The sequence below is a fragment of the Lynx rufus genome, unplaced genomic scaffold (assembly GCF_022079265.1).
Source record: "Lynx rufus isolate CCGP_SWC_20201006 ecotype Redwood Valley unplaced genomic scaffold, mLynRuf1.p SCAF_3, whole genome shotgun sequence".
NCBI classification, from domain to species: domain Eukaryota; kingdom Metazoa; phylum Chordata; class Mammalia; order Carnivora; family Felidae; genus Lynx; species Lynx rufus.
The window spans coordinates 66,467,723-66,493,310 of NW_025814845.1; the positions used below are offsets into that span (position 1 = coordinate 66,467,723).

The 25,588-nt window shown below is 35.8% G+C and overlaps 1 protein-coding gene and 1 long non-coding RNA gene across 6 annotated transcripts in view; one reads left to right on the plus strand and one right to left on the minus strand.

The window, feature by feature from the left end:
- Positions 1-25,588, plus strand: part of CDS1 (CDP-diacylglycerol synthase 1) — a 71,886-nt gene that overhangs the window by 34,692 nt on the left and 11,606 nt on the right. The window contains exons 5-9 of the mRNA XM_047090415.1: positions 916-1,055; positions 17,932-17,990; positions 19,644-19,726; positions 20,998-21,085; positions 23,491-23,559. Of these exons, the coding sequence (XP_046946371.1) occupies positions 916-1,055; positions 17,932-17,990; positions 19,644-19,726; positions 20,998-21,085; positions 23,491-23,559 (439 nt within the window). The remainder of the gene's footprint in view (positions 1-915; positions 1,056-17,931; positions 17,991-19,643; positions 19,727-20,997; positions 21,086-23,490; positions 23,560-25,588) is intronic.
- Positions 1-25,588, minus strand: part of LOC124519945 (uncharacterized) — a 63,258-nt gene that overhangs the window by 13,132 nt on the left and 24,538 nt on the right. The window contains exon 4 of one of the 5 annotated variants that reach the window (XR_006964224.1): positions 11,792-11,852. The exons of the other annotated variants lie outside the window; for them this stretch is intronic. This is a non-coding gene — a long non-coding RNA (uncharacterized LOC124519945). The remainder of the gene's footprint in view (positions 1-11,791; positions 11,853-25,588) is intronic. 5 annotated transcript variants of the gene reach the window in all.

The following is a 25,588-nucleotide window of genomic DNA, read 5'->3' on the forward strand; positions in this document are numbered from 1 at the left end:
TCTGTGCTGACAGCTCAGAGCCTGGAGACTGCTTCAAATTCTGTCTCCCTCTCTGCCCCTACCCGCCTTGCACTCTGTCTCCATCTTTCTCTCAAAAAATGAAAAAACATTAAAATTAAAAAAAAGAATCCGTGTGCATCTGGAGTCCATCTGGAACATGGAGGAGGGGGAGAAAGACACCAATATGCGTAATGCAGTGAGGATGGGTCAGAGGTTGAATTGCCTCTTCCTGCTTTCCCTATTGATTTCCTCCTCAGGGCAGGTGGGAATTTGGCTTAGAATCTCCACTATTAAAAAGCTTTAGAGGGGCGCCTGGGTGGCGCAGTCGGTTGGGCGTCCGACTTCAGCCAGGTCACGATCTTGCGGTCCGTGAGTTCGAGCCCCGCGTCGGGCTCTGGGCTGATGGCTCGGAGCCTGGAGCCTGTTTCCGATTCTGTGTCTCCCTCTCTCTCTGCCCCTACCCCGTTCATGCTCTGTCTCTCTCTGTCCCAAAAAAATAAATAAACGTTGATAAAAAGCTTTAGAGCTGTGAATAGTTGAAAGTGGATTTTCATTATAAAATACTGTGTGTGTGTGTATCTGTGTGCATGTGTGTGTGTTTATCTGTGTGCATCTGTGTGTGTGTGTGTGTATTTGGGTATGCATAGTATTTTTTACATTGTTTCCCAATCTCTGGCACTAGATTTTGAGCTAAGTAGAGGCGTGAGCTGTATTCAGTAAACTTTTGTTGACTGACACATTTGAAATTAAGTTTAAAAGAGGAAAAAAATGTTTTGGTGTAATATCCTGAACCTGTGTCCTGAACTTAGTTTTTGATCTTTGTGACATCATCAAAATATAGAGAATAGTTTTGCTGAGTTTGAGAGGGAAAAAAAGGCTTCAAATATGAAAAAGCTAATTGTGTTTCAATTATAGGTACTTTCTACTGTGTGTAAACTACTTTTTCTATGGAGAGACTGTAGCCGATTATTTTGCTACATTTGTTCAAAGAGAAGAGCAACTTCAGTTCCTCATTCGCTACCATAGATTTATATCATTTGCCCTCTATCTGGCAGGTAAGGAAAATAGTCCGTATGGGTATGTAGCTGATATATATTACATGCTTATTTTTACTTACGTTATTTGAATTTATGACATCTTCTATTTGTTACATTTTAATCCAGTTCCATTTTTATTTGTTCCATGTATAAAAAGCTGTTGCTTTCATCATGGTCTTAAACAGCAATTACTCCTTCATGGTGATTTTAAAAAAGGACCTACTTGCTTAATACTCCACATATTTGAAAATTTTCTTTGGAAATTGTAGTAAACTTTTAAATACATGGATTGATTGTTAACCAAGTATGATTTACAAAGAAACTTTTACATATATATTGCTTTATTTATATAGTATTGTGGTATTTAGTTTTACTGACATGGTTTATTATATATTCTTTCTATACATGTATATATATATATGTATATATATGATATATATACATATTTGTTTATAGTACACTGTACCATTTGTTTTTAAGATTTTAGATTAAGAATTAGATACTAGGATAAAATTAGAATTAACAGATATTTCTTTAATAAAAGTTTATCAGTCATAAAAAAATTCTAAAAACTTGATTTAGATATGTACTTTTTATTTTTATTAAAACAATTTTTTTTAACATTTATTTATTTTTGAGACAGAGAGAGACAGAGCATGAACGGGGGAGGGTCAGAGAGAGGGAGACACAGAATCCGAAACAGGCTCCAGGCTCTGAGCTGTCAGCACAGAGCCCGATGCGGGGCTTGAACTCACGGACCGCGAGATCATGACCTGAGCTGAAGTCGGACACTTAACCGACTGAGCCACCCAGGCGCCCCAAAACAATTTTTTTAAATGTCTATTTAGTTTTAAGAGGGACAGAGTGTGAATGGGAAAGAGGCAGAGAGGGAGGGAGACACAGAACCCGAAGCAAGTTCCAGGCTCTGAGCTGTGAGCACAGAGCCCTAAGCAGGGGCTCGAACTTGCAAAACGTGAGATCATGTGACCTGAGCCAAAGTCAGATGCTCAGCCAACTGAGCCACCCAGGTGCCCCAGATATGTACTTTTTAAAAGTCAGCTTGCCAGTGTGAGTCTTGGCTCTACTACTTACTAGCTAAATAAACATTGGGAAATGTAATTAATTTATCTGTACCTCAATTTCTTTGTAAAGCACTTAGAACAATACCTGGCACTATTTAAATATTTGTTGTTGTTATCATTACTTTCTTCTTAAAGGAGGATATGAACTTTGAGTTTTTACTTTAGCTCTTACAAGTTTTTCAATAAATTCTTTTCTTATTAGCACAGTTTTGGAAACTGAATACAATACGGATGACTCTTCATTTCTCATTAAACTAGAAATATGAAGAGTGTATGGAGAAGTACGTCCAGTCCTTTAGAAGTATGTCATTGTATTCAGTTTTTGTGCTGTTCTGCATGATGCTCTTGCTTTAATAAAGCCTTCTTCAGACCCTGGACTTGATTTTGTTTCTGGATCTAGAAACCCAGAAAGTGAAACAGTCTGAAATGAGAATAGTAGTTTTTAGAGAATCATTTTTGGGATGGGAGGAACCTACATTTTCTAAAGAGTTTTGTTACTCTTTTACATTCAGGGTTTTTTTTTGGTGGGTTTGTTTGTTTTTGCTTAGTCCAGTTTTCTGTTACTTTATTTTTAAAAATTGTTACTGATACATCTAAAGAAAGTACATGCCTGAAAGAGGATATTGAAAAGCATTTCTTTTCTTTCATGGGCAAGAGAAATTACTCATTTTAGGTAGTCATTCAATTTTAAATTCGAATCAGTTTACAAGAATTATGATAATAGAGAAATTAATGATGACTGAAAACAGGTAGAATTTGGATAGAAAAACATTGACTCCGATTCTACGTTTACCAAAGCACATTTGTGACATTTTTTTCTTGGTAGGAACTTTGAGTAGTTTATCTCACTTATCAAACTAACAGATTTGATTTATACTGTTAAATGTAAGTTGGATTTGGGGATAGATTCTTTACTGCTACAAGAGCAAAGAATACAGTGCCTTTTTACTTTGTATTTAGACTGGCAAGACTTTATTGGTATTTAAAATTTTTAAAACAATATTAGCAAAAAGTGTCCGTATTGTCTTCTGCTGCTGAACCCAACAAACTCAAATTATTTCATAATATCAGTCTTGTAATTACTGAATAACAAAATGATGATTAATGAAATCATTTGTATCAGTGTATGTCAGTTAAAAAATCAATTTCAGAAACACAGTGTAGACCACAACCCTGTACCCCATCACTTACAGATTATTTTTTTTTCTAAGTAATATGCCCATTTCTTAATTTATATTAGGCATTACCTATTAACTACCTCTTATAACCTTTCTCTCTTCTCCATACTGTTTTTTATTACCATTGTTTACATTTTTTTAAGTTTATTTTTTTTTTATTTTGAGGGGGAGAGAGCAAGAGCATGCATGAGTGGGGGAGGGGCAGAAAGAGAGGGAGAGAGAGAATCCTAAGCAGGCTCCGTGCTGTCAGCACAGAGCCCGTACATTTCCATTCTTATACAACTTTTTGTTTTTCTTAAACTTAGAACTGCTTCATCTTCTCTTTTCCACATCTATAAATTTCTTTTTTTTTTTATGTTTATTTATTTTTGAGAGATAGAGACAGCATGAGTAGAGGAGGGGCAGAGAGAGAGACAGACAGACAGAATCTGAAACAGGCTCCAGGCTCTGAGCTCTTAGCACAGAGCCCGATTCGGGGCTCGCACTCAGGAACTGTGAGGTCGTGACCTAGGCCAAAGTCGGATACTTAATCAGCTGAGCAACCCAGGCGCCCCAACACATCGATAAATTTCTGTATAGGAATCCTTAATATTTCTTTTGGGTCTGTTCCATGCCTATTGGTAGTTTTTACACATGTTCACACAAATCTCTTTCCCACATCTATACATTTCTGTATAGGAATCCTTAATTCTTTTGAGTTTGTTCCATGCCTATTGGTAGTTTTTACAAATGTTCACACAAATCAGTGTATCAATCTCCTTTTTTCCTCAAGACCTCTGTCCTAGAAACCTCTCTAGTCTGGTCTTGTCTGGACTGTCTGCTTGTGGGCCTATTGCCTAGGTGTCCTCATGATTTGGCCTTCTCATTTCTTATATTTCACATCTTCCAGTTTCTGAGTTGACACCCTTATTTTGCTGAAACATGGCCTCCAACAGTTTCCTGTGAAATGTTCATAGATGCTAAATGTTTTATGTTCATACATTTCTAAAAATATTTTCATTGTCACAGCTGACTGCTTCTGCTGGGGCTTGCACTTGTTATTAGTAGACTGGTACTTGGCACTATAGTCTAGAAGTCTAGGCCTTACCTTTGCCTTCTACTGAGAGATCTCTGTTTACTTTTTTCTGGAAAATACTGCTAGTCCCTGATTTCTCAGGTCTGGTAAAATTTATCAAGTCTGTTTTCCAGCTTCAAAATTTTGTAGCCATTTCTCTTCTATTTTCCTTGACGTTTCTTCAGTTCTCTTTGCTCTCTCTGGGTTTTCACTGTAATTTTCTTTTCTTTTCTCTCCACAATCAATGTTGGGCTCGGTATTCAGTGAAATCTCCCTCCTGCCTCAGAGCCTTATTTACAATCTCCAGAATGTCTCCAGAAGTTGGCCAGTACTTTTGCAGACATTTTCTAAGTATTAAAGCTTATATGTTTATATCCTCTCCACACTCTTTTTTTTATACAAATGAGAACAGGTTATTACCTACCTGTTTTTTTCCACTTAATGCAGTTTGTGCATGGTTTTATATCAGCACATCTGAATCCAGTTTTTTCATATCTGCAGTTACATCTGTATTGATGTGTGTACAGCAAATCTGAGGTAGAATGTCATAAAATAAGGTGACTACTGTTTCCTTTTCTTACTTTCCCTTTGTGGTTTGCTATAACTAATACTTAAGAATAACTTCTCCATTGAGTGGGTAAAGACAATGTAATTTATTTTCTTTGTTTTATTTAGGTCTTAATTTTTAGTAATTGTTTGCTTCATATGCTAAACTTTCTGACTCTACTTTTCTAAAGAAAAATCAGTATTTCTTCCTTTTTTTTCTGACTTAATTTCTGCCATAGAAATAGCTTACTGCTTGCTGTTTTAGGCTATTAGAATCATAAAAACTCATCAAAAGCCATTTTTTCAGCAAACATATGAGTGCTTTCCAAATCCTAGGTACCACAAATGGTGTTGAGGATATATAGAGGGAAAGGAGGTTGATAGCATGCCTTCTGGGTCTTGAAACTGGTGAGACATGACTCCCCTAGTCCATTGCTGAAATGTGGACAGGGACCTCGAAGAGCATGAAGGGTAAGGAGGACTTTACTCTGCTGGAGACCATAGAAGGCCTTTGAGAAGAGATGATAAGTGTCATGAATAGTAAAGAACAAGCAGACATTTGCTAGGTGAATAGAGGAAAAGGGCATTCCGGGCAGAGGAAAGGTGCAAAGGTTGGAAATGAGAGAGGATTGCATGTTCTGGGCCGCTGGCAGGCATTAAAGGTTGGAAAGGAGGTGGGAAGGAGCCACATCTTGAGAAGCCTTGTGTATCATGGGAAGGATTTGGACTTTATCCCTAAGAAACCAATGGAGAATTTTAAATTAAGAGATGATATAACTAGATCTGTAGTATAGTGAAGGATGAGTTGGGAGACATTAATAGGATGACCAGACAGGAAACTGGTACTGTAATTCATGCTAAATATAAGGAGGGCCTGAGTTTGTATTTAATACTAAGAGGGTTGGAGGTTCCTGGGTGGCTCAGTCAGTTAAGCATCCAGCTTCAGCTCAGGTCATGATCTCATGGTTTGTGAATTCGAGTCTCACATCAGGCTCTCTACTGTCAGCACAGAGCCTACTTCAGATCCTCTGTACCCCCCTCTCTCTGCCCTTTCCCTGCTCCTGTTCTCTCTCTCTCACACACAAAAATAAATAAACATAAAAAACTTAAATACTAAGAGGGTTGGTTATATATTAAAAAATAAAAATAACTGTGGACTATTCTTAGAAACAAACTGCTCTTTATTTTTTTTAATGTTTATTTTTGACAGAGAGTGAGGGGGGTGCTTGGGTGGCTCAGTGGGTTGAGCATCCGATTTCAGCTCAGGTCATAATCTCACGGTTCGTGAGTTCGAGCCGTATGTCAGGCTATGTGCTGACGGCTCAGAGCCTGGAGCCTGCTTCGAGTTCTGCGACTCCCTCTCTCTCTGTTCCTCCCCTGCTCACACACTCTCTCTCTCTCTCTCTCTTTCTCAAAAATAAACATTGAAAAGAGAGAGAGAGACAGAGTGCAAGCAGGGGAGGTGCAGAGAGAGAGGGAGACACAATCTGAAGCAGGTGCCAGGCTCTGAGCCGTCAGCACAGAGCCCGATGTGGGGATTGAACTCCAGAACCGCGAGATTATGACCTGAGCTGAAGTCAGATGCTCAACCCACTGAGCCATCCAGGTGCCCCCAAACTGCTCTTTATAACAGTCTATGAAAAATTGCTTTTGTATCCCAAATTATTGGCTGAAAATGTACTTTTTGTTGAGATAACCACCTGTTTACATGTAGTTGTAGGAAGTGATAAGAGCTATCCCTTATACACTTTGCCCAGTTGCCAGCAATGGTAATATTTTGCAAAACTAAAGTACAATATCACACCAGGATATTGACATTATTACAGTTTTATGAATGTAGTTTCCTAATGCAACCTTGTAGTAACCTAGGAGCTGCTGTGTTAAATGATAAAACTTCTAATATAAATCATGCATAGTATTCTGTATCTATTATCATTTTACGTGTGGCCTAGATGTGGTCCTGTTAGAACATAAACAACCTACTTTGTGTCTCTCTTATTTTTTAAATGCCCAGTGCCTAGTGCAAGGCCTGGCATTTATGTTCCCAATACATACTTTTTGGATGAATGGTCAAGAGGCAGGGAACATGGACATTCACACCCAGTGCTTCTTATAGATATATTTTCAGCGTCTGTGTTTTGCTTGCCACATCTTGAGGCCTTATTGGTGATTCTTGAAGTAGTTAACAACATTCTTGGGCTTAGTCTAGCAAAGGGAATTTGACTTTAAAACAGGAGTGAGGAAATAGAAAGCATGCTATGTTGAGAATGTGTACTTTTTTCTCAGATTATGCTGTGAAAATCTTTGGAATTCTTTTTGTAAAAAAATATTCAAAGGAGTCCTATAAGAATTTTAGTTCTTCAGTGATCAAATGGCTTTGGAAGGTGTAGGTCTTAGCAAATTTAAACAGCAGATGCAGCCCCAAGCTATTTCATTGATACTGAATGTTATTAAAATAGAATGTAGGTATCTCCAGGTCTGACCCCCTCACCAAGGCCCATGAGACTAAATGACCTGTCTAATATCATACAAAGCAACTCACTGACAAAGACCCAGAAAGTCATTCTGACATTTAGATAATTTTGTTGTAAAATGAATTTGATTGGTAGCGAAGAAAAAAATCAGCAAGGCTGAAAGTAATAGAAAAAACATTTTCTCTAGGGTCTAAACACATTTTTAAAAAGCTCTTGGTCATTTGGATTTGGGGCTCTTTAGGAACCAGAGCAGCCATGTGATTATGTAAATAGTGATGAGTGAATAAGCTTAAGATGTTTGACTCTTAATATCATCACTGTAACATCTCTTTAGCTGACCAGTGATATGCATGTTATTTCTAGTACTTTTTTTGCTTGAAATGTATGCGTGTATGCTTGTATTTTGATCTATAAAAAAACCCTAAAGGAGAAGGTGTGACTGGAACATAATACTTTGAATTCAAGAACATCAGTAGACTTGTAAAATTAAATCATGGCTAAAGTTAATGCATAATTAAGAATTTTTTCCCCAGACATCCTAGATATCTAATTATCTCAAAGGGTGTTGATGAAATCTTTAGAAAGACATCACAAACAACTGTTCACAGAGAACTCTACCTCCAAAACCATTTACAGTTTTTGAGTTAAAGACAGAATCTGTGCACATGCCAGTGTTGTTCTACACCTTAAACTCAACATATAGATGATAGAAAACTTTCTTTGTCTAAGCTAATATAATGGTTGGTTTGTGTGAGTTTCTACAATACAGATTCATTTAAAACTTTTTAAAAACAACTCAGTCAGAGTCTAATGTCTCAATATGGGCTACATAATGCAGTGGGCTTCTGATTTCACGTAACATGATATTTGAAATGTTTTGAAAAATATGGCCACATGAAAGAGTGAGAAAGAGTCATTAAGCTCCAATATTTAATCCTGGGTCCATCTTAATGTCTGTTTTTTGAATTAAGGACTACATGTATTGAATTGGTTAATCACCAACAGTAAATTTTAGAAACAACTTTATTATGATTTCTGTCTCTTCAGTTAGATTCTGACTGAACTCCTTGAATGGGAGTGCTGGTCATATTCATTTTATTCTTTTTTTTTTTGTATCTGGCATATCTTCACTGTTCAATAAATATTTTTTGATTGTCCATTTTTCTGAAATTGCCTCAATCTCATCTTTATGGGCTTTTTAATGCCTTTTTTCTCCTTTACTTCTCCTGACTCGTTTAGAAATCTCATTCATTTTCTTTTTGAATATATTTGTCTCCAGTCTTTTGGGTAATTGGATCTCCCTAACTACCTGGGAACTCTTTTACTAGACAACAGGATGTACACATCTCTGTATGGACAAAACTAGGTGCAGTGCTATGTACATAAATGCTGACCAGTAGTAGTAATTAAACATAATTATAGGGGTGTCTGGATGGCTCAGTCTATTAAGTGTCCGACTTTGGCTTGGGTCCTGATCTCACTGTTCATGGTTTCGAGCCCCCTGTCAGGCTCTTTACAGAGAAGAGCCTGGAGCCTGCTTCAGGTTCTGTGTCTCCCTTACTCTATGCCTCTTTTCTACTCATGCTCTGTCTTTCTCAAAAATAAACATTAAAAGTGGCTACAATGAACAAATCAGGAGACTAGATGCTGGCGAGGATGTGGAGAAACAGGAACCCTCTTGCACTGTTGGTGGGAATGCAAACTGGTGCAGCCGCTCTAGAAAACAGTGTGGAGGTTCCTCAAAAAATTAAAAATAGATCTACCCTATGACCCAGCAGTAGCACTGCTGGGAATTTACCCAAGGGATACAGGAGTGCTGATGCATAGGGGCACTTGTACCCCAATGTTTATAGCAGCACTTTCAACAATAGCCAAATTATGGAAAGAGCCTAAATGTCCATCAACTGATGAATGGATAAAGAAATTGTGGTTTATATACACAATGGAATACTACGTGGCAATGAGAAAGAATGAAATCAGGCCTTTTGTAGCAACGTGGATGGAACTGGAGAGTGTGATGCTAAGTGAAATAAGCCATACAGAGAAAGACAGATACCATATGTTTTTGCTCTTGTGTGCATCCTGAGAAACTTAACAGAAGACCATGGCTGAGGGGAAGAGAAAAAAAAAAAGGTTAGAGAGGGAGGGAGCCAAAACATAAGAGACTCTTAAAAACTGAGAACAAACTGAGGGTTGATGGGGGGTGGGAGGGAGGGGAGGGTGGGTGATGGGTATTGAGGAGGGCACCTGTTGGGATGAGCACTGGATGTTGTATGGAAACCAATTTGACAATAAATTTCATATTAAAAAAAATAAATTAAAAAAATTAACATTAAAAACAAAATTAAAAACAAAACAAAACAAAAAGCAGGCTTCAGGCTCCAAGCTGTCAGCACAGAGCCCGATGTGGGGCTCAAACCCATGAACCATGCCCCAAGAAATCCTATTTTTAATTGGAGATGTGACCATTCAGATATTGTTTATTAATTAGGAAAAAAAGTAAAACTATGTATCCAAATGGACAAAGTTATGCTTTCCATAGGTTTATTGAAATATAGGATAATGTATTTTTTATTAAATTTTTAAAAACGTTTTTATTTATTTTTGAGAGAGTGCGAGCAGGGGAGGGGCAGAGAGAGAGGGAGACACAGAACTGAAGCAGGTTTCAGGCTCTGAGCTGTCAGTACAGAGCCCAATGAGGAGCTCGAACCCACAAACTGTGAGATCATGACTTGAGCCAAAGTTGGATGCTTAACTAACTGAGCCACCCCAGGCACCCCAGTATAATGTATTTTTACACATTTAAGCATAAAACGTACACATAGCTTTATGGTTGTGTATGAAAAAATAAATTTATGTGTTTCTTTTTCAGATTGTTCTTTAAAAATAATATTCCTTAGATATTCTAGGAAAATATACCCTCGCCAAATTCAGAAAATTATATTATCTTAATGTATCTTAAGAGTCAGACAATTATAGCCTTTATTAAAGCACCATAAAAAGCTGCATGTTACTGGTGATTTAACAGTGAAATTGGACCAGGTAAAAGTGAGTTACCAAGACTGTCCTAGATAAAATCACCATTAGGAAAATACTGAATAATTCTGTTAGTGATTTTGTTTGAAGAAATGCTTAAGGGTGAATGGTGTTATATGATCTCAAAAATGAGAAAACCATACATGTGAGAGTGGTATTTGTGAGGCAATAATTCACAGTTAATGATGTTGAGAAGTTCCCACGGTTGTGCTGGGAGAGTCAGAGGGGTCCGTTTGGACAGAAGTAGAGCTTCCAGAAACATCTGTCTTGTCTCTGCTCAGCTCTTACCCCATTAGCCTCTACACCACGTCCGATTTACATTTGCCTCTAACTGTGAACCAATAGCATAAAACAGCACAGAAATTGCATTGTTACTTGAGCCACAAAATATGTCTACCTGTTAGAGAATAAAATCTTAAAAGCAATAATAATTACTAAAGAGGTTCTTTATGCTACTGGTGATTTCAAAGCCATGAATTTCATGTTTTAATCTGTACCTCCTCCCAGTTTCTTTCTTTGTCTCAAGAAAGTGACCTAGGGCTTTCAGTTGTACTTCCATTTGAAAATGTTCCCATGTTTATCTTGCAGTTCAGTCAGTCACATTAACTCCATAGGTGACACATAGGAGGTGAGATAGGATCTGGGAGCCAGTATGTATTTTCTTCCTTTCTCATTTTCCTTTACACTGACATTTCGAATTAGCTTTCAAACAATAGCTAAAGGAAGCTGCTGGTTGATTATTTACTCTGGTCAGTGTAGTATCCACCTTGGTTGCTCTAGTAGGTAGAATGGCCTTGGTAAATATAACTTAGATATATGAAAGCTAGTGTTTATTTCATATGGGATAGATTACCTGACAATTCGTTTTCTTAGGGAACTCACAGTAAGGATATTGTAGAATAGAATGCATGGATGGCGCTTAACTGAAGTTAAACTTAATTTATGTATTTGCAATATCTACTTCTGTAAAGGAATATTTCTCTTTAGAAGTTTACTGATATCTTAGGCAAAAAGTGCTTCCCGTTGGGTCTCCTTATTTTGTATATGATTATTTCACTGAATTAGGTATAATTTTTATTTAGTAAAATATTATTGTAATAAATTTGTGGGATATAAACATAAACCCAAACACATTTGCTGCTTGTAAATCTTTAAATTATTAAGAATATTATGTTTTACTACAGTTATAATATGGTTCTGAGAAGTTTCAAGTCATTCTTAACCTGAATCTTACTAATAAGGATTTATGGAGCCACATGGCTCTTCAGAGTCCATAGGATCTGAGGGTTTAACTGTTTTGTAGCCCTGTGATTTTCAGACAGTTAATAAAGTCCTTTGTGCATTTTTCTTCATACATAAAATGAAGATAATAATAGATACTTACCATCATAGGGACGTTAGAAGCATTAAATGAGGTGATATTTGTAAAATGCTTAAATGAGAGCCTGAAACATAGTAAGTGTTCAGTAGATGTTAGCTGCCATATAATTAGTATTAATTTTTGGTCTTATGTAGAGATTACAACATTCTGTACATACACCTGATGGACTGATAAAGCAAGTACGTTTTTTTTTTTCATAGTGATACTTTGTGTTTTTTTAATCTAGTTGACACACAATATTATATTAGTTTCAGGTGTACAACAAAGTGATTTGATAAGTTTATACCCTATGCTATGCTCACCACAAGTATAGCTACCATTTGTCACCATACAATGCTATTACAATATCACTGACTATATTTCTTATGCTGTGCCTTTTATTCCTGTGACTTACTCATGCCATGAGTGGAAGCCTGTATCTCCCACCCACCTTCACACACTTTGCCCATTCTCCCACCACCTTCCTTCTATTAACTGTCAATTTATTTTCTGTATTTGTAGGTCAGATTCTGGGTTTTTGCTTATTTACTCATTTGTTGTTGTTAGATTCCACATATGAATATAATTATATGGCATTTGTCTTCCTCTGACTTATTTCACTTACCATAATACTCTAGGTCTATCCATGTTGTTGCAGTGGGAAGAGCTCATCCTTTTTATGGCCGAGTAATATTCCTCTGTGTGTGTGTGTGTGTGTGTGTGTGTGTGTGTGTACACACGTATATAGCCACATTGCCACATATTCCTAACCTGTCTATTGATGGACACTTAACGTTCCTTCCATGTCTTGGCTATTGTAAATAATGCTGCCATAAACATAGGGTGCATGTATCTTTTCAAATTAGTGTCTTTGTTTTCTTTGGGTAAATACCCATTAGTGGAATTTTTGATTCATGTGGTATTCCTATTTTTAATTTTTTGAGGAACCTTCATACTGTTTTAGACAGTGGCTGTAACAATTTATACTCCCATCAACAGTGTATGAGGGTTTCTTTTTCTCCATATCCTTGCCAGTGCTTGTTATTTCTTGTCTTTTTAATTTGAGCCATTCTAATGGGTATGAGGCGATAGCTTGTTGTGGTTTTGATTTGCATTTCCCCGATTATTAGTTACGTTGAGCACTTTTTCAGTGTGTTAGAAAAATGTCTGTTCAGGTCCTGAATTTTTTTTTATTTTTTTATTTTTTTATTTTATTTTTTTTTTTCAACGTTTATTTATTTTTGGGACAGAGAGAGACAGAGCATGAACGGGGGAGGGGCAGAGAGAGAGGGAGACACAGAATTGGAAACAGGCTCCAGGCTCTGAGCCATCAGCCCAGAGCCCGACGCGGGGCTCGAACTCACGGACCGTGAGATCGTGACCTGGCTGAAGTCGGACGCTTAACCGACTGCACCACCCAGGCGCCCCAAGTCCTGAATTTTTTTAATTGGATTGTTTGTGTTCTTTTGGTGTTGAGTTGTAGAAGTTCTTTATATATTTTGGATACTAACCCTTTATTGGATAAATCATTTGCAAATATCTTTTCCCATTCAGTAGGTCTCTTTTTATATTGCTGATGGTTTCCTTTGCTGTACAAAAGCTTTTTATTTGGTAGTCCCAGTAGTTTACTTTTGCTTTTGTTTCCCTTGCCTTAGGAGACACATCTAGAAAAATACTGCTATGGCTGATGTCAGAGAAGTTACTGCCTGTGCTTTCTTCTAGGATTTTTATGATTTCAGGTCTCACATTTAGGTCTTAAATCCATTTTGAGTTTATTTTTGTGTATGGTGTTAAGAAATGGTCTAGTTTCTTTTGCATGTTTGCATGTCCAATTTTTCCCAGATCTGTTTATTGAAGAGACTATCTTTTTCCCATTTTATATGTTTGCTTCCTTTGTCATAGATTAATTGACCATATAATCAGGAATTTATTTCTGGTGTCCCTATTCTGTTCCATTGATCTATATGTCTGTTTTTGTGTCAGTACTATACTGTTTTGATTACTGTGGCTTTGTATAGTATATCTTGAAACCTGGGAGTATGATACCTCCAGCCTTTTTTTGTCCCCCTCAAGATTACTTTGGCTATTTGGGGTCTTTTGAGGTTCCATACAAATTTTAGTACTATTTGTTCCAGTTCTGCGAAGAATGCTTGGTATTTTGGTATTTTGTTAGGAATTGCATTGAATCTGTAGATTGATTGGGGTAATATGGACATTTTAACAATATGAATTATTATGATCCATGAGCATGGAATATCTTTACATTTGTTTGTGTTATCTTCAAATATTTTCATCAGTGGTTATAATTTTCAGAGTACAGGTCTTTCACATCTTTGGTTAAATTTATTTCTAGGTATTTTATTCTTTCTGGTGCAACTGTAAATGGTCTTGTTTTCTTAATTTCTTTTTCTGCTACTTCATTATTAGTGGATAGAAACACTATTGATTTCTAGGCATTAATTTAATATCCTGTAACTTTACTGAATTCATTTATTACTTCTGGTAGTATTTGGGTGGGGTCTTTAGGATCTCCTGTATATAGTATCATGTCTTGATCCCCGTTTAACCTCTTAACCAATATGGATGCCTCTTCTTTCTTTTTCTTGTCTGATTGCTGTGGCTTGGACTTCCAGTACCATGTTGAATAAAAGTGGGGAGCATGGACATCCTTGTCTTGTTTGTGATCTTAGAGGAAAAACTCACAGTTTTTCACCATTGAGTGTGATGTTAGCTGTAGGGTGTGTGTGTGTGTGTGTGTGTGTGTGTGTGTGTGTACACATACATACTCTAACCCTACTTTGTTGAGACTTTATCATTAATGGATGTTGGGTTTTGTCAAATGCTTTGCAACTATTGAGATGATCATATGATTTTTGTCCTTCATTTTATTGATGGTGGTGTATATCTTGTTGGTTGATTAGTTAATATTGAACCATCCTTGCATTTCTGTAATAAATCCCCCTTGATCCTGGTGAATCTTTATAATGTATTGTCGTTGTATGTGGCTTGCTAATATTTTATTGGGGATTTTTGCATCTGTGTTCAGGAATGTTGGCCTGTAGTTTTTGTTTTTTTTGTGTGATGTCTTTGTCTGATTTTTGTGTCAGGGTAATGCTGGCTTTGTAGAATATATTTGGACATTTTTCTTCTATTTTTTGAAATAGTTTGAGGAGAATAGGTATTAAATGTTTTCTGAATGTGAGTCTGTCTAGTCCAGAACTTTAATTTTTTGGTAGTTTTTTACTAGTGATTCAATTTCTTATAATCAGTTTCTTTAGATTTTCTATTTCTTCCTGTTTAGTTTTAGAAGATTGTGTATTTCTAGAAATTTATCCATTTCATCTATCCATTTCTTCTAGATTGTCTTATTTGTTGGCATATAATTTTTCATAGTATTCTCTTTTTTTTTTTAATTTTCTTTTTTTTGAACGTTTATTTATTTTTGGGACAGAGAGAGACAGAGCATGAATGGGGGAGGGGCAGAGAGAGAGGGAGACACAGAATCAGAAACAGGCTCCAGGCTCTGAGCCATCAGCCCAGAGCCTGACGCGGGGCTCGAACTCACGGACCGCGAGATCGTGACCTGCCTGAAGTCGGACGCTTAACCGACTGCGCCACCCAGGCGCCCCCATAGTATTCTCTTATAATCCTTTGTGTTTCTCTAGTTTTAGCTGTTACTCCTCTCTTGTTTCTGATTGTATGTATTTGGGTCTTTTCTCTTTTTTTTCTTTATGAGTCTGGCTAAGGATGTATCTTAATTTTGTTTATTTTTTCAAAGAACCAGTTCTTGGTTTCAATGACTTTTTTTTCTACTGTGGTTTTTAGTCTCTATGTCATTTATTTCTGCTCTGCTCTTTATTGTTTCCTTTTTTCCTACTCACCTTGGGCTTTGCTTGTTCTTCTTCTAGTTCCTTTAGGTGAAGGTTAGGTTATTTATTTGAGCTTTCTTCTTTCTTGAGGTAGCCCCTTATCACTATGTATTTTCCTCTTAGAACTACTTTCACTGTGTTCCAAACATTTTGGATCATTGTGTTTTCATTTTCATTTGTCTCCATGTATTTTTTTTTAAATTTCTTCTTTGATTTCCTTTGGCCCATTAGTTGTTAGGATCATAGTGTTTAGCCTCCATATGTTTGTGTTGTTTCCATTTTTTCCTTGTGATTTACTTCTAGTTTCATACCATTGTGATTGGAAAAGATACATGGTCTCAGTCTTCTTAAATTTATTGAGGTTTGTTTTGTGGCCTAATATGTGCTCTATTCTGGAGAGGTTCCAAGTGCACTTAAAAAGAATGTGTATTCTGTTGTTTTTAGATGGAATGTTCTGTATGTATCTCTTATGTCTATCTGGTCCCATGTGTCGTTCAAAGGCACTGTTTCCTTTGTTGATTTTCTGCCTGGATGATCTATCCATTGATGTAACTGGTGTGTTAAAGTCCTTCAATATTATTGAATTACCATCAATTTTTCCCTTTGTGTCCATTAATATTTGCTTTAGGTGCTCCAGTGTTAGGTGTATAGATGTTTATAATTGGTATATCCTCATGTTGGATTGACCCCTTTATCATTATATAATGCCCTTCTCTGTCTCTTGTTACATTCTTTGTTTTAAAGTCTACTTTGTTTGATATAAGTATTGCTATGCTGGCTTTTTTTTTCCCCACTTATGTTTGCATGGTAGATGTTTTCCCATCTCTTCCCTTTCAGTCTGTATGTGTCTTTATTTTTTTTTTTATGTTTATTTATTTTGAGAGAGAATGAGTGGGGGAGAAGCAGACAGAGAGGGAGAGAGAGTCCCAAGCAGGCTCTGCACTGTCAGCACAGACTCTGACATGGATCTTGATCCTACAAACCAGAAGATCATGACCTGAGCCTAAATCAAGAGTCAGATGCTTAAATGACTGAACTACCCAGGCACCTCCCCCATATGTATCTTTAGATCTGAGGTGAATTGCTTGTAAGCAGCACACAGATGGGCCTCTTTTCTTTACACATTCTGTCATCCTATGTCTTTTGATTGGAACATTTAGGCCATTTACATTTAAAGTAATTGTTGATAGATATTGCCATTTTACTACTTGTTTTCTGGCTGTTTTTGTATTTCTTCCCTATTCCTTCTTGCTCTCCTTCTTTGTGATTGATAAGTTTCAATAGTCTTATGTTTGACTTTCTTTCTCTTTGTTTACTGTGTTGATTACAGATCTTAGGTTTGTGGTTATCATGAGATTCATATATAACATCCTAAGTAGCAGTCTACATTAATTTAATGGTCATTTAACTTCAAACACATTCTTTAAAAAAAAACAACAGAAAAAGAAACAAACACCTTTTCTTTTCCTTTTTTTTACTCCCCCCCATGTATTATATGTATGTGATCATATTTTACATCTTTTTATTCATAATTTTCTTATGTTTACTTATGGCAATTTCTTTTCTACTTAAGGAGGCCCCTTTAATACTTCTTGTAAGACTCTTTTATCTTCTGTTTGGGAAACTCTTTATCTTTTCTTTAAATTTAAATGATATACTTGCCAGATAGAGTATTCTTGGTTGTATGATTTTTCCTTTCAGCACGTTGAATATGTCATGCCACTCCCTTCTGGCATGCAAAGTTCCTGCTGAAAAATCAGCTGATAGCCTTATAGGTTTTCCCTTGGAGGTAACTTTGTTTCTCTCTACGCAGATAACTTTTATTCAGCTGAAATTCAAGATCTGTTTTTTTCATGTTCACATATTTGCAAGAGACTAATTCTCTTAATGCAGGGGATGTTTATTGAATTTATGTCATGGAATATAGTAGGCATTTTGGAGAATACAAGATCATTTCACTCAAGAAGCTTTTATTTAAAATGCTTATTATAAGGGGCACCTGGATGGCTCAGTAGGTTATGTGTCGGACTCCTGATCTCAGCTCAGGTATTGAGCTCAGAGCCTTCATTTAGTTCAAGCCCCACATTGGGCTCCAAACTGGACGTGAAACCTACCTAAAAAAAATAAAAATAAAAATAAAAATAAAAAAAATAAAATGCTTAATATGAGTAGGAGAGGTGACCTATGAGTAAGTGCTAAACTATATCTAGAAGTGGTTCAGAAAATTGGCTTATTTGAGCTTGGTGAATATTTTGTAACAAATTGCACAAGCGCATGTGTTTTGTTCTTGAACAGGTTTCTGCATGTTTGTGCTGAGCTTGGTGAAGAAACATTATCGTCTGCAATTTTATATGGTCTGTATTAACTATTATTCTGTAGTCACTGTATATAATAAAAACACTCACCTTTAATTTTTTTTTTCTGTAGTGAGTAGATCTAATCTGCTAGTTGGTGTTTTGCCTAATGTGGGGGCATTTCAGTTTTGGTTGACTATTAAATACAAAAGGTTTAAGTTGTAAAGTTTTTGAAGGTTTAAAAATTTTAACTGTTTTCAAAGTTTCCCAAACTCTTTCTTTGAATATTTTCAAAGCCTATAAAATGAAAATCGAATATTTGAAGCATGTTCATAGTCTCCTGAACAGTTAGTAAGGAAAACACATACCATGTTTTTCTAGAGAAAGTATCTATGTTTATTTGTTGTTAGCCTGAGCATAAAGAGAACAGAACATATATTTTCTTGGTAGTTGTGGTTAGTCACACAGTTGATTGCATAATTCTTTTGCCCTAAGGTTTTTTTTTTGCACTGTATCATTGAAGTATGTTCAGTGTTTAATGAAATTTATCACTGTGCATTATGAACTTATTTTCTTAAAAGCTGGCTAATTATAAGATTGTAAAATGCAAAATAGAGTATTTAAATCGGTGAATTTATGTGTTAGGCTTATTTTGGATTTGGATATATTTCCTGTTCTTTATGCTTTGCTTTTCTCCATTAAGACATTCTATTGAGCATCTTCACTGGCAAACTAGAATTTCTTACATTTCTAATTTCTGGGGATCTTGAGAGGAGATTAAAATTCTCCATAAGAATCTAGAAATCATCAAGACAAGTTAGAAATAATAGAATGTGCTATGAAAATATAAATGGTGCCTACTGAAAAAAATTAAATACACATTTTGAAGAAACCAGGATAAAAAGAATTGGATCTTTTATACAGATAAAAAACAAAACAAAACAACTAATATATTATTTGCCAAAATGGGAAATAAGTTATAAATAAATCAAAATATTAAGAATTATGAACATTTTATAAATTCTAATCAAAATTGTAAGACAAACATATAGAAACATTAGTTTTTTTCATTCATATTGTCCTCATACTGATGATGCTAAAAATTACTAAAGTGACATTTCTCAGGCTAGATGGACTTGATGAGACACACAAGTCTTTGAAAATCTGAAATCAAATACTGTCATTGAATAGTGCTGTGAAGACCAGTTTTCGAGAATGAAGAGCTGGCACTTAAGGGTAATTGGTCCCTGCTGGTTTGAGTTATTTGAAGTCAGAAATAACTCCTAATGGGAAAAAGCTACCATAGTGAATTCTGAAAGAAAAATCATTTTTAGCATTTTTAATAACTGCAGAATGCCAAGGAAAATGTTTCTCTCTAAATTCTGAAACAACCACCATAACTTTATCATTTTAACTAATGACTCAAGATTATTGTATATTTTGTATGTTTTTAAATTTAGTAGTGTATCAATACTGTTAGCTTTCTATTTGTGTATGAATTAAGATTACTTTGTTAAATGTCTTCATGGTTTTAAGGTTCCAGTAGGAACCAAAATGAATATAATTTACTAGCAGCATTTATTCTGTATGACCCTACCTTTTAAAATTTGACTGAAAGTCATGCTAGAAACTTGTGTTTCAAAATTGCTATTGCTCCAGGGCTGCACTGATGAGTTGTGTTCACTAATTGTTTTGTTCTTGGGCTATTAACAGTTCGCATGGACTCATGTCACTTTACTGATAACAGTTACCCAGTCACATCTTGTCATCCAAAATCTGTTTGAAGGCATGATATGGTAAGGGGACAGTGTTATGCTGCTTTGTATTTATATCCTAGCCTTTTTAAAGCTCTTTCACATTGGACAGTGTCTTTCAGATTTCTACTAAAATGTACTCTCTGTTGCTCTATTTCATTAAAATGTCTTCCTGAGTTTTGCTTACCATTTGACACCTGAAGACAAATGCTTTGTTAACAGCTTGAAAACCCTTCTTATTCGGGTTCCAAATAAAATGCAGGAAGTCTTCCTAAAAGCTCCCACAATTAATTAACATTTTCGGGTGTTACTGCACCTTAGTGTGCCTTTTTACAAAGCACACATAGACTTTAAAAAGAGTATATTATTTTTGTGGAATGCAAAAAGTACATGAATGTTTGCTTGTCAGCAAACAGAATGCTGGCAATGTATTTTCTCTAGGTGAAAGTTGGGTAGGTTTTACTCTGCCTTTACACAGGAGTAGGTGTCCAGATTTCAGATGGAGTTACTTGCTACATAGCAGTGCCTTGCAGATTCAGAAAGCATTTTTGTTTAAAATTATGAAAGTTATTAGTTAAAAATCAGAGTGGAGAAAAACTTACGCTTTAAGAAATCTGACCATATTTTCCCTGCATTCTTTTAAGTCCATTAATTAAAATCTTTTAGAGTTGATAGGTTTTGTCAAGATAAAACCCTTCACAGCTCTGTGTTTTAATTTGTTTATACTGAGGTGTGTGTATAACAAAGATTGTCTTCCATATGCAGACATTTAATTGATGGGGAGCAGTTACTGAAATTAGTAGGTTCTGTACAATTAGTAGGGTTTAATGTAACTATAGGCTAATATAGAATTGAAATTGATAATTATTCCTGAAAAAGAATTTTTATTAAGAGCTTGGTATAAATTTATGAAGATTATACTGTGTCTAAACAGATGACTTATTTCCATTTTGAAAGACCGCTTTTTAAATTCTTTGTTCTATTTATAACTTGTTCCTCATAAAAGTAAAATTTGAAAGTTTATAGCTATAGAAATGGATTGCTTAATATTAAAATTAAATTGATTATTTAATATTTTCCTTAGCAATATTCTCCTGGTATGTTAGTTTATTTATAGATTTTGCTCTGCTGAATTGCTTAATGGGAAAATTTACTTGATACTTATTGTTTCTACTAATGTTTTGGCAAGTGTTATGTTCTGGATGAGGCTGCAATATAATCCAAAGGGCTATTGCATTGGTTCAATATGAGTCATAAACCTATATAAATGTTTGCCACTTAATCATATGGACTTTTTTCTGATTTTTTTTAAGGTTCCTTGTTCCAATATCAAGTGTTATTTGCAATGACATAACTGCTTACCTTTTTGGATTTTTTTTTGGGAGGACTCCATTAATTAAGGTAATGGAACAACATCACAAGCAAGCCATTACCATAACCTTAAAGATTAGCCACTGGAGAAGATCTCCAACAATTTGGTGCTGTTGCACATTTTTATTTCTGAGGTGCTTTGATTTTCCTTAGCTGTGTTTAACAGCCATAGTGTAGAGGCAGTGAGCCATGTTTCCCAGTGATTCCATGTGGATTCTTAGATAACCTGTTAGCTCCTCAGTAAGGACCTGACTCCATCATTTGTCCTCTGTCTTGTGAAGAAGGCTCATTTCATCTTTCTGCTGGTTTCTTTCTGTTAGCTATAGTGCAATTCTTCTTTCTTCATTCCCCAGCAACCCTACAAACAAGCCTTTCCTAGACTCTGCTCTCCTCTGTCACTGTCTCCTCTATCACCTCCTTTACCAAAATTTTTTTAAAAGTGTACACTTCATCACCTTCCCATAGTCCTGTCCACTTGTAAGACTTTTACACCCAAGCTTATTTTGAAAAAATTTGAGGCCCTATAATAAAATACTGATAATGCATGTAATAAGGAAAGGTTAAGATAAGGGAAAGGAAAATACATGTGAAAAGACCATGTTGTTTTGCCTTAGATTTGGTTCTGCTTACATTCAGTGGAGGCAAAGAAAGAAATGAATTAATGAATTATACAGTGCTCATTTTGGGGAAGAAAGAAACAAACTGATTCCTCATGGAAAAATAGACCTTTTACTAGAACTGATTACCTTTAAACAAACTTTTCGTGTTGGGGCTTTAGATAGGGTTCTCCCCATTCATGTATTATGCAAAGTCTTTAATAATATCCCCAGGAATATTTTGGTTGGCTATTTTGATGTTACTGTATGAAGGCAGTTTGGAGAGACTGGGACAATTGTGCAGATACAAAACCTGTTTGTTAAGAATGATACAAGAGTAGCTTAAGTGTTCCCAGAGGAACACATGGATGTGCCTGTCCTTTAAAAGTCTTCCATAAGTTCTTCCCCATGTAAGAGTCCAGCAGCATACAGCATCAGGCTGAGCTATAGGGAGGGATACAGCAAGCAAGGTATATATATATATTTTTAAAAGTTTCTAAAGCTGCTGCAGCATCAGGGCAAGTGATTAAATATTCAAGACTTCTGTACCAGATAAGTTTTTGGCTTAGAAAGCCTTCAGAGAGGCTGTTATGGTTGTAGAGGAATCTTACTGTTTGATTTTGGACACAGATTTCTAGTGAATTTACCAGGCTGGATTAGTTGTATAATATACCCATATGTGATTAAGCAAGTTAACCCCTAAATCAGTTTTATATAGGTCAATTTAATTTGAGAAGTCATCTTTAAAATAATCAACAGGCACTTTTGAATTTGAGTCAACTACTTCATGACAGTAATACTGAATCATCCTAGGAAATTGTCTCTGTGGCAGAATTGTTATCAGATTTGTCAAGAAACCATTTCTGTCAACACTTTGGCTTTGGGTTTTATGAACATCATTGGGACAAAAGGTCTATAAAGAGATCATGTAGATTAGCCCATCACCTGTTTCTGTCTGCAGAAACTTCTGTCTGATATTTATTTGGCTTCTGTCCCCACCCATCCACTGAAAGAGTCATCACAGAGGCCATCAGTGATCTCCCCATACATCAGTCCTTATCATATAGGGCACCTCAGGCAGTTAGAGCTGTGCACTCCCAAATCTTTTCCTCCTGCCCCTGCATCACTGATTTCCAAACTTTCCTCCAGATTTCTCTGCCTGAATGCCCCATTGACTGAGAAACAATAGCCGGAATCTGAAACAGTATCTATTATTAGAAGCACAACATGTTCCTTTCTTCATGGAGACAGACATAGATTGTGACCCAAGGGAGAAGGATATGTGAATACTTGTGGAGCAAATACTGTATCTGGAGTGTTTTGCCATTTCAGGAAGAGGTCTGTTGAATGCATGGCATTTTTGAGAATATATGAAAATCTCATGTGCTGCAATGTCTGTGTTTTGTTATACTCATTCTTCTATTTTTTGTCAGTAGTAGGTCAATACAGACCATATGTACTTGGAATGACTATATCTCACCCTTACTGCAAGAACCACCCTATTGTGGGGGTTTATATAAGCATAAAAGTCATGGGACGATGATTTCAATATAGAGTTCATAGTTCTTTGGGAGAGAAAAAAATAAATTGAGGTTATTTATACAGAAACATATATTCACAGTTTGAGGGTCTAAAATGTGTTAGATATTACTAGAGAAATTTGTACAAATAAATCGGGATCATGGAATGAAGGAAAAAGGTTTGCAAAGCCATTCCATCAAGAAAAAAGTACGGAGAGATGTATAAGGTATTGTGGGAATTCACTGAAAACAATTTGCCATATGTATTTGTGTGTTTTGTGAGTGTAGTAACTTTTTAATTTTATTTGGCCTTTTTTAGTTGTCTCCTAAAAAGACTTGGGAAGGATTCATTGGCGGTTTCTTTTCCACAGTCGTGTTTGGATTCATTGTGAGTTTTACTGAGATGTTTATTTTATTTATATTTTGAAAATGGTGGCAAATTTATCAATCTATTTTGAACCTAAAAAAATTGAACCACAAAATGCTAATAATGTATTTATTGAAACCCATTAAACAGAGCCAATTCTGTACTCCAGTAGTTCTCATCATGGCCTCATATCAGAATTACCTGGGGAGAGGGGTGCCTAAGTGACTCCATTGGTTAAGTGTTCAACTCTTGATTTCAGCTCAGGTCATTGATCTCAGGGTTTTGAGATCAAGCCCTACAACAGGCTCCCTGTTGGGTGTAGAGCCTGCTTAAGATTCTCTCTCTCTCTCTCTCTCCCTCTACCCACACCCTCCCTCTTAAGTAAATAAGTAGGGGCGCCTGGGTGACTCAGTCAGTTAAGTGTCCAACTTAGCTCAGGTCATAATCTTGTAGTTCATGAGTTTGAGCCTTGTGTTGGGCTCTTTGCTGACAGCTCAGAGCCTGGAGCCTGCTTCAGATTCTGTGTCTCCCTCTCTCTCTGCCCCTCTCCTGCTCATGCTCTGTCACTCTCTCTCAAAAATAAACAAACATTTAAAAAAAAAACTTTAAAAATATATAAATACATACATACATACATCTTAAAAAAAAAAAAGAAAGATAGAATTGTCCGCGTTGCTTATACGAAATATATGTCCCAGCCCTATCCCGTCAGTGGACTCCCCGTTAATTCTGATGTACAGCTAGATTTGAGACCTGCTGTTGTGCTGTTGTGTTTGGCAGTTTCGAACAGCTGTTCTGCCTTATGGGGGACACAGGGACACAGGTGCTGGGACAAGTGGTGGCTTTGAGAAAAGCAGAGAATATAAACGATGTTGAAGAACTCTGTCTCCTTAATGCATGCTGGCTAATTGATTTAGTGGGGGTGTTTGCTGCTGTAAACCCAACTTGCAGGAAAAGTTTGATAAAAATAATTGACATTTACTTTTAGCCATGCATAATAGATATTAACATTTTAATAATTAGTGTACAATTATGGAATTTATGTTTGTATTAAAAGAGGTCTCATGAGAATTAATAAAGATACAGTAAAATGGCTGGATAGAAGTATGCAAAAAAAAAATTGGTAGGAAGTTTAATTTTTAAAGAGTCTAGTCCCTGATAGTTCTAGAATATATTCTGTAGCCAGATGTGGAGTAACTGGTAACAACATGGAGCTTTGAGAGGGAGCAAAATACAAATAAGTGGAAATGTGCCAGGTTCCTGGATGGGAATACTACCATAATTGCCCTGTTTAATTCGCAAGTTTAGTTGATTCTCAAGAAAGTGGCAATAGAATTGAGTAAAATTATTCTGATGTTTATGTGGTAGAATACTGATGAGATAATAATTGATAAATAGAACAATGAAAAGAGATCCAGGCTTGTCCAATGTTTTTACATCACAAAGCAGGTATAATAGAATATTAAGTTAAATAATACTATAAGAATGTGGTATTAGTATCATTAAAGACTTACTTAGAAATACTACAAGAATAGCCATATCATTAGAAGAAAATAAAGAGCTACTCTATAAGAATATAATGCATGACAAAGTAACAAGGAAGGAAATTACTTACATATATTTTTTAATAAATGATTTTGAGTAAACTGGTTGGAATGGTTGGATTAAATCCATTCCTAGTGTCATATTTGTACATTTGTTAACCATTCTTCAGCAATATAATGGGGCAAATGGCTGCAAAATAAGAGGGTGACTGTTGTCTAGCAATTTAAATTTATAATGAAATATCTTATGTATCTTCTCCCATGGCTGAGGATAGCTAGTTTTAAAAATTGTAGTGATATGGCTATAAGAATACTTTAGTAATAGTTTCCTGGGTTGGTTAAAAACAATGGTGTTTTTCACTTATTAGTAATTTTGAATAACCAGTTGTTTATTGTTGAAATTAATGTAACCATAATTTATGCAATAAATTTCAGTCCTGTACTCTCTCATCCCTTTATAATTGTTAGCTTCTGCTAACATTCATTATGTGTACTTTAAAAAGGTA